Raw genomic sequence first — 12,218 nt, 5'->3', positions numbered from 1 at the left:
ATGAATACATCCTGAAGTAGGAACTTTCTATTCACTACAGCCCCTAAAAGAAAATCCACAGTCATCCTGTGACTGTTGCAGAATCTCAACAATACATAGGCAAATGGATCCTGGCACCAGAGTAAAGCAGAGAAGGTAAAAAGAAGTTCTTTCAGTTACAACTTAAAAGGAACTCTATGATTCTTAATGAATCTGAAAAAACCAACCACAGAACAGTTATGTCCATTTCATTTTCTTTACCTTCCTTAGTAAACCTCTGTTTGTATTCCTCTGATGTTACCAATCAGAACTTGAAGTCTCTGTAAGCTTTCCCACATTTAGAAAAACCTAAGAAGTTGTACAAACCTGCATAAAATGTCTGTATACACTACACTGACTTTTGAAATCCTGCAACTTGAGCACACCACCTGCATTTTAACAGTAGATTTTGTTTTAGTATCTGTAATAAGGTTGTATTCCAGCTTCCAGAGAGAACTAAAATTGTCTAGTAAACCGTTACATCAATAATCAAATCCCATAACTAAATTTCAAAGTGTGATTAATCTTGTCTATAAATAATTTTCTGATCTTAGGGGTTAGAACTGTGATCTTATTTCAACAGAACACATTAGGGGCATATATCAATCCACAGTATTTCCAAGTCAAAACAAATGCAAAAGATATATCTTCACATATAGCAGTATGTTTAAAAACGTCGGAAATGTCAGCCACTTACATACTTTCATATTATCCTTAATTAATACAAATTGCATTTAATTTCACATTTAGTAAAACATATTGCTGCCCAAAATAAGGACTATAATTTTTATCAGCAATTATTATTACTGATGTATCAACACAATTATTTAAATTCAATGTATATAGAGGCAGAATCCATGCAAGCATTTACAGTTTTTGTTCCCTCTGTGCTACTTCCCTAATTTTTGTGGCTTGGAGCTCCTCCAGATGCTGTCTCTGACTTTGTGGTTTTGTATTTGAGATCCCATCTCCTGATTCATAGCATTCCTTGATTGACAAACAGATTCAGATATGAAAACAAACAGTTACCTGTATATAATCTGCGTCTGACAGCTGCACTGCTAAGTTTTCCATTCGTGGTGAACCTACTGTTTCAGATTTTACCCATTTCTTGGGTCTCTGAGTCATTGTGTTTACTGAGCTATTCAATAACTGGTGACATATGTGATCTCCACACTGCAAGCTGCACTTCAGATTCAGAGGATTTTCCTTTTTTCCCTCCCCCTTCATAAACTAAATAATTTAAAAAACAACACAGTGTTTTGTATTTCTAAACTGATGTGCCTCCTAATTGAATGCAGAACACTTTCAAACTATTTTCCATTAGAGGCCCACTTTTTTTCTGATTCTAATGCACAGTATAATACCTTCATTGGTAGATTAATATTGTTTGATTAGAAGTAAAACCTATTATTATATGCTTTTTTAGCGGTTTTGTCTTGTATAATGTAGGATAAATTATGTAGAACATACCAAACAGGATACTCTACAAGCTGCTACTTGCATGCTGCAAACAATCACAGTTTCACTGATAGACTGGGACTTAGCATCTTAAAATTCCTGTGGAAATCAAGTGCATTTTAAGTATTGGGTTTGATTATTTAATCAGACAACTTGCATTTTGCCCTGGCTAATTTGGAAGGCTGATAATATTTTACTCATAAAATAATTGTGCACCTGTTGTGATGGAAACCTATTCAAACAAATCTTAATAGACATGAGGATTCATTCCCAACATGAGTGTGTTAGCCTCTCATTACTGCTATCTACGGGGCAACAAATTTTAAACAGCTATTGAGCAGATCTCAGCTTAATCTTGTATAACTCTTAAAGAACATTTATGACAACGTGACTAACATTAAACTTTGTTAATTCATATTGATACAGACCAAGGTAAATATTAGGACATGTGGGTCAAACTAACAGTAATTTAAAGAAAAAAAGTGTAAGAAAATATGTAATAACAGGATTTCTGTGTGAGAGCTAATGACAAAGAACCACTTCTGATCAAGCTGCCTGGGTATAAATTTGTTAATTTTATTAACACAGAGGGTAATACCTACGACAAACAGAATCAGGGCAGGCTATGTCCTTAATTGATTTCTATTTCTCTTTCCTCTGTTCAGACAAATTTCCTATGGAAACTGTTTTCAACATAGCTCTCTCAATTTGCTTTATAGTTCATACACTCATATTAATTGATGAGACTTCATCTTTTTACTGTTTTTGAAAACTTTCTCTATTGGCAAATCATGAGAGAACCAAAACAAGTTGGGGGGAGTGGAAAAGAGAGAAATTATTTACTTTAATCCAAAATAAACACTTGGGGGAGAGACAGAAGGGAGACAATGAATTGAGACCAATTCACTCACCAAGAGGGCAAGTATTGTGAATGACCTGATTGGAGCAAGGGGATCCTGATTAGCCTGAAATCGCTTTAATGTTGGCAGGAGGAGGTGAAAACAAGGAAAATGAGTCTGGTTTGGCTAGATCTGCCCTTTGGCAGAAAAATGTCAGATGTCGTTGGTCAGATCTGAAGTGAGGTGACACAGTTAGACAAATCAAGACCTCTTGAAAAAAATACTGATAGTTAACCTCTTCCAAAGGGTCAACTTGTTTAGAGAAGACAAGGACAACCCTTCTTGTATTTCTTCTTCTGTTCCTCATTGAGCTTAGGCTTTTGAGGCAGTGGCTGTGTCAGGTTGCACATTATGTTATTGATATTCTCAGTTGCATATGAGTTTCCCAAATGTGCTCATACTTCATTTTTTCTGAGTATTAATGCTATGTCCCTTAAGTTTCACACATGACATTTCTGAGCCACCTCTGGGTCTACAGTTTGTAAAGTTCCCAGTAAGGTATTTTTACATCTCTCTTAAGAAAAAAAAAATCTGATAGCTTTGATATCATCAGGATGCTCTCATTACCACACAACATCCACACATCAAGACCCCACTTCAAGACAGACTCCCTATTCAGAAAGGGAGTTTAAAATCAACTGAGGTGAAAAGGATTGCCACAAAGGTTCTCATTAATTGGTGCCAAAGTTTGATGTTGCTCAGAATAGGGATATTTTGTGCAAAAAGTTTCTTTCTAAATTAGCTGCAGAGAAGGGTGATGGGAGTGACCAAAGAGCAGAACAGCTTTCATATAAGGAATAAATAAATATATTTTTACTTTTCAACATGGAGAAGAGACAACTGAATGTAGTGTAACAGAGAAGAGGAACAGAGAACAACCATTCCCTGTCCGTTATAATACAAGATCTAGGGCACACCTACGAGGTACTAGGTTCAAATATATAGCATATTGTTAACTGCTGAGCTTATCCCCACAGACTTTCCAGCTGTCTATTAAAGGGGTTCAAAAGCGACTGGACGTGTTCATAGATGACAATTCTATCAAGGGCCATTAAACCTGAATGTACCACCTCTGTAATCAAGAAGCCCATTAATCATATTTCGTGGGAAATTGGAAGAGTATATTGAGGAAATATTACTGTATGTTTGCCCTTTCCTTACACCCTTCCCCAGGTTGCTCAGTATCCATAGAGACAGGACACTACAGCATAGTATGTTCTTTATATCTGACACTTAAATCAAAGATTTCCTTAATAGGAAACTCCTGTAACAAAAGACTGATAAAATACATCTACAGGTTTCCACAGAATCCAAATCGATGAGAAAATTTCAGTCCTTTCAGTACTGTGTCTATATGTATCTTTCTAGATAAACGCTTACATCCATTAATTTGTTAGATTTGACTTCATATATCTACAGTGACAAAAAGCCAAAAGCACTGACACATGATAAAACACAAGAAATGGAGCTTCCACTCTTGTTTTAGCAGTGCAAACTCCTACATATGCACTTGCTTTTTCATATGAAGTTGTATATTTGTCTTCAGTAGGAGTTTTATTTTGCTAAAGGTAAGTAACTTCATTGGCGACTAAGCTGGGACTTGATTAAAAGGAAATTTGCCACTGACATCCATTGTCAGAAGTCCTTAAGTTCCAAGTAGTGATAGGTTTCTTCAACATAGAAGCCTTTCAACTACAGTTAAAGACTCTGTATTTATTAAAGAAAACAATTACCGATATAATGAAAATTAAAAATATATACATACAATACCAAAACAACCTACCAATAAAAGAAAATGGCAAATTTTTGAAGAAAAAGTGAAGAAAACCTACTTGTAATTTTTAATTTATATTCAACCATTTTCTGCTAAAAAATTAAATGGCATTTGAAAATAAACACATTTTAATACCATACAATTTCTTGTCACTATTTGTACAAATGAAGAATGAATCAAATTCCAAAAGGCAGTCTTTTCTAATGTGACCAATAAATGTATTGCTATTTCAAGTTCCTATTATTATCATCATTATCCTTCTTATTCCTTTTTTCTCATGAACACTTAATGCTATTTCTTAGTACACTATTTGGGACACAGTTCCACAGAACACAGCGTTTAAGTGAGCTGTCCCACTGATTTCAGTGTAGTATAGAGTTCATATATTTAGCCCTGAATTGTTAAGCTTAGAAACATACACTGGTAAGGTAAAAAAAAAAAAAGATATATATGTGATCGCAGTAAGTAACAAATTCATTGTGTGCCTGGAAATATACTGCATGCATCCTGGTTGATATTTATAAAATGTATTCAACAATATGGAGAACTTGATTTATGTGAAAGGTTGATTACAATGTAATTTATAGTTGTGGAGTTTTAAGAACTAGAAACGGTACTAGTCATTAACTTTTAACATTAGAAGCAGGCATTATTGTGATAGGTGCCACTGAAATATGACCCTCAGACCAAAAGACCAGAGCAACAAAAATGTTTACTACTTCTTTTTTTTTTTTTCTGCGCTAAGTACAGCTTCAATCGTGCCAAGACTTATATGTACATAATTTAAATAACAGCACTATGTCAGTGAGCAGTCCCATTCATTTCCACAGAACTGCCCTCTGTTTGTACAGTTTGGGGTGGGTCTATTTAAATCCAGAATCTGGAGAAAAGTATTTCATATCAAAAAAAGTCAAGATAACATAAGACCATATAGTTTAATCTAGTTCACACTAGTGATTAGGGTAACCAATTATATCAGTATCTTAACCATAACAAATAGATAGAATGGGGCATGGTAAGTTTAACCAAAATATTTTTATTTTGGAATCCATTGCCTTCTTCAAGCAAATAGGACTAAAGAGTATGCAAACATTAACTGTTGAAAGTGCTTATGAAATATTCAGTCATTCAAATATCAAGATACCACTTAATTTAGAAGGTCAGCTTAGACCTGGAAATGTAGCTTTTGTAACACATTACGCAAAATGCCAATGACTTGAGGAATGGCAAAACAAATATATCTCTCTGATTTGGAGACCTACAACATAAAGCTAAACATATCACTTCATTGGATCATGGTAATAAATAAATTATGAGAAATCTTTATAGACTGTGGTATATTTCTAATCAGGACCAATTTCTTAAGGATTTGGGTGTAGGGGTTCTGGGTTGCGTTGTTTTGTTATGTTTTGTTGGATGCTTTCATTGGTTTCACTAATTGGAACCAGTTGATCCTTTTTCCTGTGTATTGATTTTTTAAATCCTAGCAGTTAACAATGATTCTAATGTATCATAACACTTTAGACCTTAATCATATAGTGGGGCTTTTGCTTGTAGCTTTTGTTTGAGTTTTAATTAAGAAGACCTTGTGTCTCAAAGCCTGAGCTGGGTTTTTAATTGCTAGTATTTATATCACACAGACTTCAAAAGAAAGAAAATATGTTTATAACAGAGAGCACAAAGGAGAGCTTTGAAATGTCTATAGCCATACAAAGCAACATAATAAAAAACCTCTGAGTGCCTCTGTGATATAAGACATATATATTTATTTATACATATTTATAAGGCAGGCTGTTATATACCCTTAGAATTCATGAGAAAGAAATTTCAGCAATTATACTGAGAAATAATTACTGCAAATCTAGACTACAGTGTTGGTCAGGGCTACAGGAAAACATCAGTTTTATTTTCCTCAAAACGGTCTTCACATTTGATATAGTGCACCAAGAAACACCCAAAAGCTTATCTGTGAAGACAAATTTTATAAAATGGAAGCAAAAATAGCATTTTAAAATGTTTTGTAAATCATGCATATTTTAAGAAAAAATTTAATTCACTGTAAAAACACAGAAACCATAACTTTCTCAAGGATTCATTCATGCAGAACTCTCTCCAAGACTATTCCAGAAACGGGTAGTGTTAAATTACTAGATTCAAATAGTTGTGCCTCACTGTTCTCTTCCAGTCATTAATGCACGTACAAAAAAATGCTCCTAGAAGACACCTCTTTCTATCTCTCCTCTGTTCTAATACCAGGGACAAATATCATTTTCCATATTGTTTATAGTGTATCTTACAAGGAGACTATCAAGTGGGTGAAGTTGCTTCATTTTACTGAATGTAACATTTCCTAGGAAACAGGCATGTTGCCTCCCACCTATTCAAATATTTTGAGGCCATTAAATGTGTACATGAAATAGGAGTTTTAGGCTCTTTTTAATAAAGTAGCAAATATAACAGGGGAAGGAATAAGCACGGGAAACCTAATGCAAACAGCCTTCTATATTGGATAAAGCTATGGACATCAATCACTATCCTTCCCAAAATAGAGTATACTGTACAAAGACAGCATGTGACATTCAAGTCACAATGCCTATAAATATAGATAGTTCCAGTTGTAAACACCACCAATGGAAGCCAGAGAACTAACCTGCAACACAGTAGCCGGTGACCCAGGAGTCACTCTTCTATAAGACTGCTAGACCAATTCTGACCCTTTCACGATAACATCATCGTTTAAGTTACTTAAAGACTGACCTTTCTTATTTGATCTTCAAAGACCCTGCATGCTGAGAAAGACCACTGCGGGCTAGTTCAGTAGGACAACTGCCTGATGCATGCAAAACTATGCTATTCCAGAGATTTATATTTGGAACAGAAACAGAAAACTTAAAACAGACTCTGTACAGTGATAAATGATGCTACTCTGCCTAGCTGTGGCTGCTGAAGAAAAACTAGATAACTAAGCAACAGAAATGCATGCAGTGAGGGAGGGTGAGGACAGAACTCTGTGCACCCAAATATCTGGAAATTTAGAAGAGAGTCCTGCACCACTTTGTTTATTCAAATACATGATAACAAAAATTAGAACGAAAAATATTTCCTGATCCTAATTTTTATACAAAAAAACAACACTGCAAAAGCCAGACATAAGCCTAACAAATTGCTTGTATACATTAAATAAATGTATTTGCATGCACACACTGGCAAATAGCATACAATGAAATGATTTGCATGACCAGCTGTGGGGTTTTTTCCAGGTAAGCAGGTCATTTAACTCAGCTCAACTGCTTCATAGACCTTTGAAAATTTGACCTATGTGTTTCATTTATAAACATATCAAATGAACAAGCAGACTTATTTAACCACTGGAATTTGGCTACAAAGCATTCTGCCAAATGCTCCTCTGAGTTTCATGCAACCTCCCTGAAGTCAATGGCTTGTTTGGCTGGAATTCAAGGAAGAATCTGGACCATTATCAATAACTGAAATCCTAATAAAGAAACTCAGAAAAAGCAGTTTTACAAATGAAGCACACTATGCAAGAGTAATTGTGAACAGGAACAATCCCACTTAGAGAAAAAATAAATGATTCACTGTTTGTTACTTTTGTATTGGCTTCTATTGTTTGAATTAATAGATACAGTTTATAATTATATCTTGATTAACACTATTGTGTTCTAAATATAGAAGGTAAAGCAAGAAAATACCATTTTTATTTGTTTCTCTCAGCCAATTATCTTTTCTTCTCATCTATGTGCTTCCCAAACATGAATAGAAACAGTTTGTGTCAGTGGTACATTTTTTTTCTGCTTTCATCCTTTTTTCTGGCACTGATTCTTAGTGAACTGCCTTCCCACAACTAAGATGCTAGTCTTTCACTGAAGGGGGGAGGGTTGTAGTTGTGCAGACACAGAGGAAGAGTATGTGCTCAGGTTATCCGTAGCAAGAATGACGCCTTCTCTCTAAAATAAACAACTCCCAGTAACAGTCAGTGCAAAGAGCAGCTCCTCACAGGACCACACCTCACTTTCTTATAATCAAGATTTTTTTTCCCTAATGACCTCATTTACTTATTTTTACTGCATCGCTTCATGTCTTTAAGTTACGCTCTCAGTAACATGAGCAGAAAGTCTGCACAAAAGCCAAAAATATCAGCCAGTTAAATAAATTGATTTAGAATCTAATGGAAATTAAGGAAAAAGATATTTGACCTCCCAAAGATTACACATTTTCAAAAGTAGCTCTTTCAGACCTCAGCATGCCCTGCCAGTTACCTAAATAGAAATTCATTCAGCACTATGAAAATAAACTTCGTGATTTGGAAATCTACCGCCTTGAACACTGAAAAGATTTTTTTTAAAGTATGCTTCTTTGGCAGATTAAAAATTCTCTCTAGTTCCCCTACTTTGTTTTATTTCCTTTTGTAATCTGGTTTTCATGCTGCCATGGGCTAGATTGTTGGGGTGGGTTTTTTCTTTCTGAGATGATTTAAGGCACACAAACGCTAATATGAGTTAATACCAGGCTATTAGGTTGATAGCAATTTTATCAGCTAGGAGCTAACCATCCTGGAGACAGTAGCTAGGCCACTGGCTTGGGAGTCCAAGTCCTTCAGACCTGCCACTACTCCTGCTATGTAACTGCACCTTGTTTTCTTCTTTTATAAAATGACACTAATGTCTTTGTCAAGAGGTTTGAATACTGTAAGTGTAAAGCACGACATAACAGCAACCATCACTTATCTTCCATGTTTGTGTATGGTTTTTTGTATTTTTGTCTGTTCATGAAAGATGTTAAATGCAGTTGCAGTAGCCAAGATTCAGTATTGGATCTTGCTGGAAGTCAACCAGTAGTGGAGGGGAATACTGCAGACATTAAGACCACATTAATATAGGTTTCTAGGGATGAGACACAGGAAGTAAGTTGTGGAAACTAACTGAATGACTGTCAACACATAAATCTAGTGAGCCTAATCAGGTGATCCTTTTTATACAGCTAATAAGCTATACCCCCAGAAAAGATGGTTGAATGAGTTGAAAATTCTACCAAATCTGAGTGAGAATGCTTTGTAGGTAGATGAGAAAAGGGTTAGGAGCAAGAACTCTACCTGTTCATTCTGCAGTGAATATATATGCTAAGAAAATAGGAGGAATAACATAAATCCAGAAAAACAAACCTTTTTTTGATAAATGAAAGCTCGTGAAAAAGCTTTATGTGCCATATAGAAGAATAAAGAACATTATTCTGCATTGTTAGAGATCCCACCTCTTTTAATTTTGATTCACTAATAGCATTCAAGTAGTTTCTATTTAAAGACTAAGTAGCTATATTGTGCAATTAATGGACAAACTAGCATTCAATGTTTTCCACACTATTAAGAGACAATACCGCTTTAAATAGAATGTGATTTCAAGACATAATTTTGTTGGATTTTATTACAGTCAATTTTAACATGTTCCTGTAAAACTGCATACTATATTTCTGCCACTGGCATTACTATAGGATTTCTTACCTGCCTAATGTATATGCATTGTCATAATTCTACCAAAAAAATCCAACAGGAGAATCCAACAGATTTTGGTCCTGAATAAGCTGAAGGAACCAATTATAACTGACGTATTAAAAAGGGCCAATGTTTCCTCTCTTTGTATAATAAAAAAATTGAACTATCTTAAGTTTCACTGCTCGAAATGTAAAACCCTAAGCATCAACTTTCAGCAAATAGTATCTTCCTTTTTTTTTTTTTAACTAGTAAAGATTTATTAATATGATGCAGATGATTCTTTGTTTCCACATATTTGTAGTTGCTATTTAATAAAATTACACCAATGAAGAGAAATAAATCTTAGATACCTTGTGTACTCCTCAAACATGCCTTATGACCCCTTCTCACAGCACAAAAAAACACCTATTTAATTTGTTACTTAATCAATAACACTGAATTTCTTCTCACAAGAAAACCCATGGAAGAATTGATGGGCGGGGAAAAACACTTCAAGTTTTCTACATAGTACTTAATTGTCAAGAGAATTTCACTTTTACTAGATTGCTGGGTCAACACATCTTGGAAATACTGGAAAGTACTGTCTATATATGCAATAAAACTTGCACTGATATCAGTAGGTCTCAAATTTCATCCAGAGCTACTCTTTCTCTGCAGGAATAGCATGAATATAAATAAACCATTATTTTTTTCCAAATTTTGAATCAAAAATTTAGAACTATAAGCACATAATTACCCCCTTTTGTAATCTGAAAATGCTTTCTACATATAGTTTTTGCACCTGGGAAGAAACTGTACCAAGTGCTAGTAACTCCATGTTTTTGAGATGTTTCTTCCTCTTCCTCTGGTCACAGAGATACATAGCTAATGTCAATGAACTAATGTAACTAATCTGGTGTTTGTGATAACATCCTTGATACTGCCTGTAACTGATTGTGACATACTCTGATCCATTTATTTGGCAGACACATCCATCATCTCAAAAATAGACATTAAAAAACAGGGTGAGTTGAGTGGAAAGAGGAAAGCACCTTCCAGTTACGACTGCTATTTCTATTATTTTTTCTGAACTTTAAAAATTCCTCAATCCCCTTCTTAAAATATATGCAAACATTTAAAATTTGATCTAGTGAGATACCTTTAATTTCTCCAAGGAGATCACTTGTGTTCAATTTTTCCATCTTCTCCTTCCAGTCTTTAGACAGTAGCTTTTCCATGCACGATGAATCTATTAAAAAAAAAAAAAAAAAGAAAGGAGAAAAAAAAAAAGAAGAATTATCAAATATATTCTCACACATCAGGAAAATAGGTGCCACCTTCATTTTAAAACTGTTCTCCCTGTTCTAGTTGGACCATAGTTTCAAAGGGAAATGAACTCGTAGCCAAACAGAGTTCTCATTTAACTGCATTTTAAATCCAAAGTAATTCCACCGAGGTTAATGGAGTTACTATGGATTTAACAAGGGTCTAATTGAAAGAAAAACTTCGTTCAGGATTTATGCATGCTAACTGCCAATTTACATGCATAGATTGCCAATGTATATACAAATTCTGTCTTTTTCATTTGAGAATGATTGTACACTCGAAATTATACATGAAGATTTAGAAGCTTTTTTTGGAAATTTGGCACACAGTGGCATCTGAAACCCGTTTTTATACCCATGTCAATGCAAAAGTTATTCATATAATGTCTCCATGGAATTCATAAAAGCACTCTACATATTGGATGTTCACAGTATCAGAAATTTTCTCAGTACACTATAAACAACATGCAATGATTAGAAGATATGCTTTCATAATTTGAAGTTCAGAATACATTTCAAATCTTTGCTCCAATCTGGGAGGCCTTCTGTAGGCGAAACTGTCACTGAAGTCATTACACTTAGGAGAAATAGAAGATCGGCTTTAGTAAGTTGTACACAATCAGTCCCCAATTCCACTAGAAAATTTGATATTGAGCATAACAGTCTTCAATAAAATCTAAAGTTTTTTTCAGTTCCTAAATTAAACTAATTGGCTCTGGAGTCTAAATGATACATAACCTTCCAGATAACTTACAAAAGGTGATTTTTAAGATGGCAATTCTTATGGTTGATGTAATGATCCAGAGTTTTATGACTTTAAGAACCGCAATTCAGATTTATAAACAATTATCAAGAAAACTTTACATACAATTGAACACTTATTTTCCCTTCCCAGTTGGTAATAATAGAATCTCCATTAAACATTGTGCATTTACGTTCGTTGGTAGACAGACTCACCAACAATGTCTATGCTAAACTCCTTGGAAACCCTTAGGCTCAGTTTAGCAAGATATCAAAAACATTATTTAAATGCAACTCTATTCCTAAAACAAATCTTTGCAAAGAGCCTTCATCGTAAGACCACATATCACTCTGGGTGGTGCTGAGCATGTTGTTCCTTAGTGCGTACAGTGGGAATAGCCATAGACCTTAGCTTGTTAGAAATTCTCATAGCAAGCTGCCATTTGTGTTAGGAGGAGATCAATTTACACAATGCTTTCTAAATAACTAATAACGTTCCAAATTTTGACATCATT

The 12,218-nt window shown here is 34.6% G+C and overlaps 1 protein-coding gene across 13 annotated transcripts in view; it reads right to left on the bottom strand.

The window, feature by feature from the left end:
• The window catches only part of SOX6 (SRY-box transcription factor 6), a 376,628-nt gene that overhangs the window by 164,902 nt on the left and 199,508 nt on the right, over nt 1–12,218 (bottom strand). For all 13 annotated transcript variants that reach the window (XM_082317552.1, XM_082317544.1, XM_082317553.1 and 10 more), the window contains one exon: nt 10,797–10,886. In XM_082317552.1, coding sequence (XP_082173678.1) covers nt 10,797–10,886 — 90 coding nt within the window. The remainder of the gene's footprint in view (nt 1–10,796; nt 10,887–12,218) is intronic.

Source organism: Platalea leucorodia (assembly GCF_965183815.1).
Source record: "Platalea leucorodia genome assembly, chromosome: 7".
Classification (NCBI taxonomy): domain Eukaryota; kingdom Metazoa; phylum Chordata; class Aves; order Pelecaniformes; family Threskiornithidae; genus Platalea; species Platalea leucorodia.
Note: the sequence above shows the minus strand (reverse complement) of the source record. Positions and strands in the feature narration are given on the sequence as shown.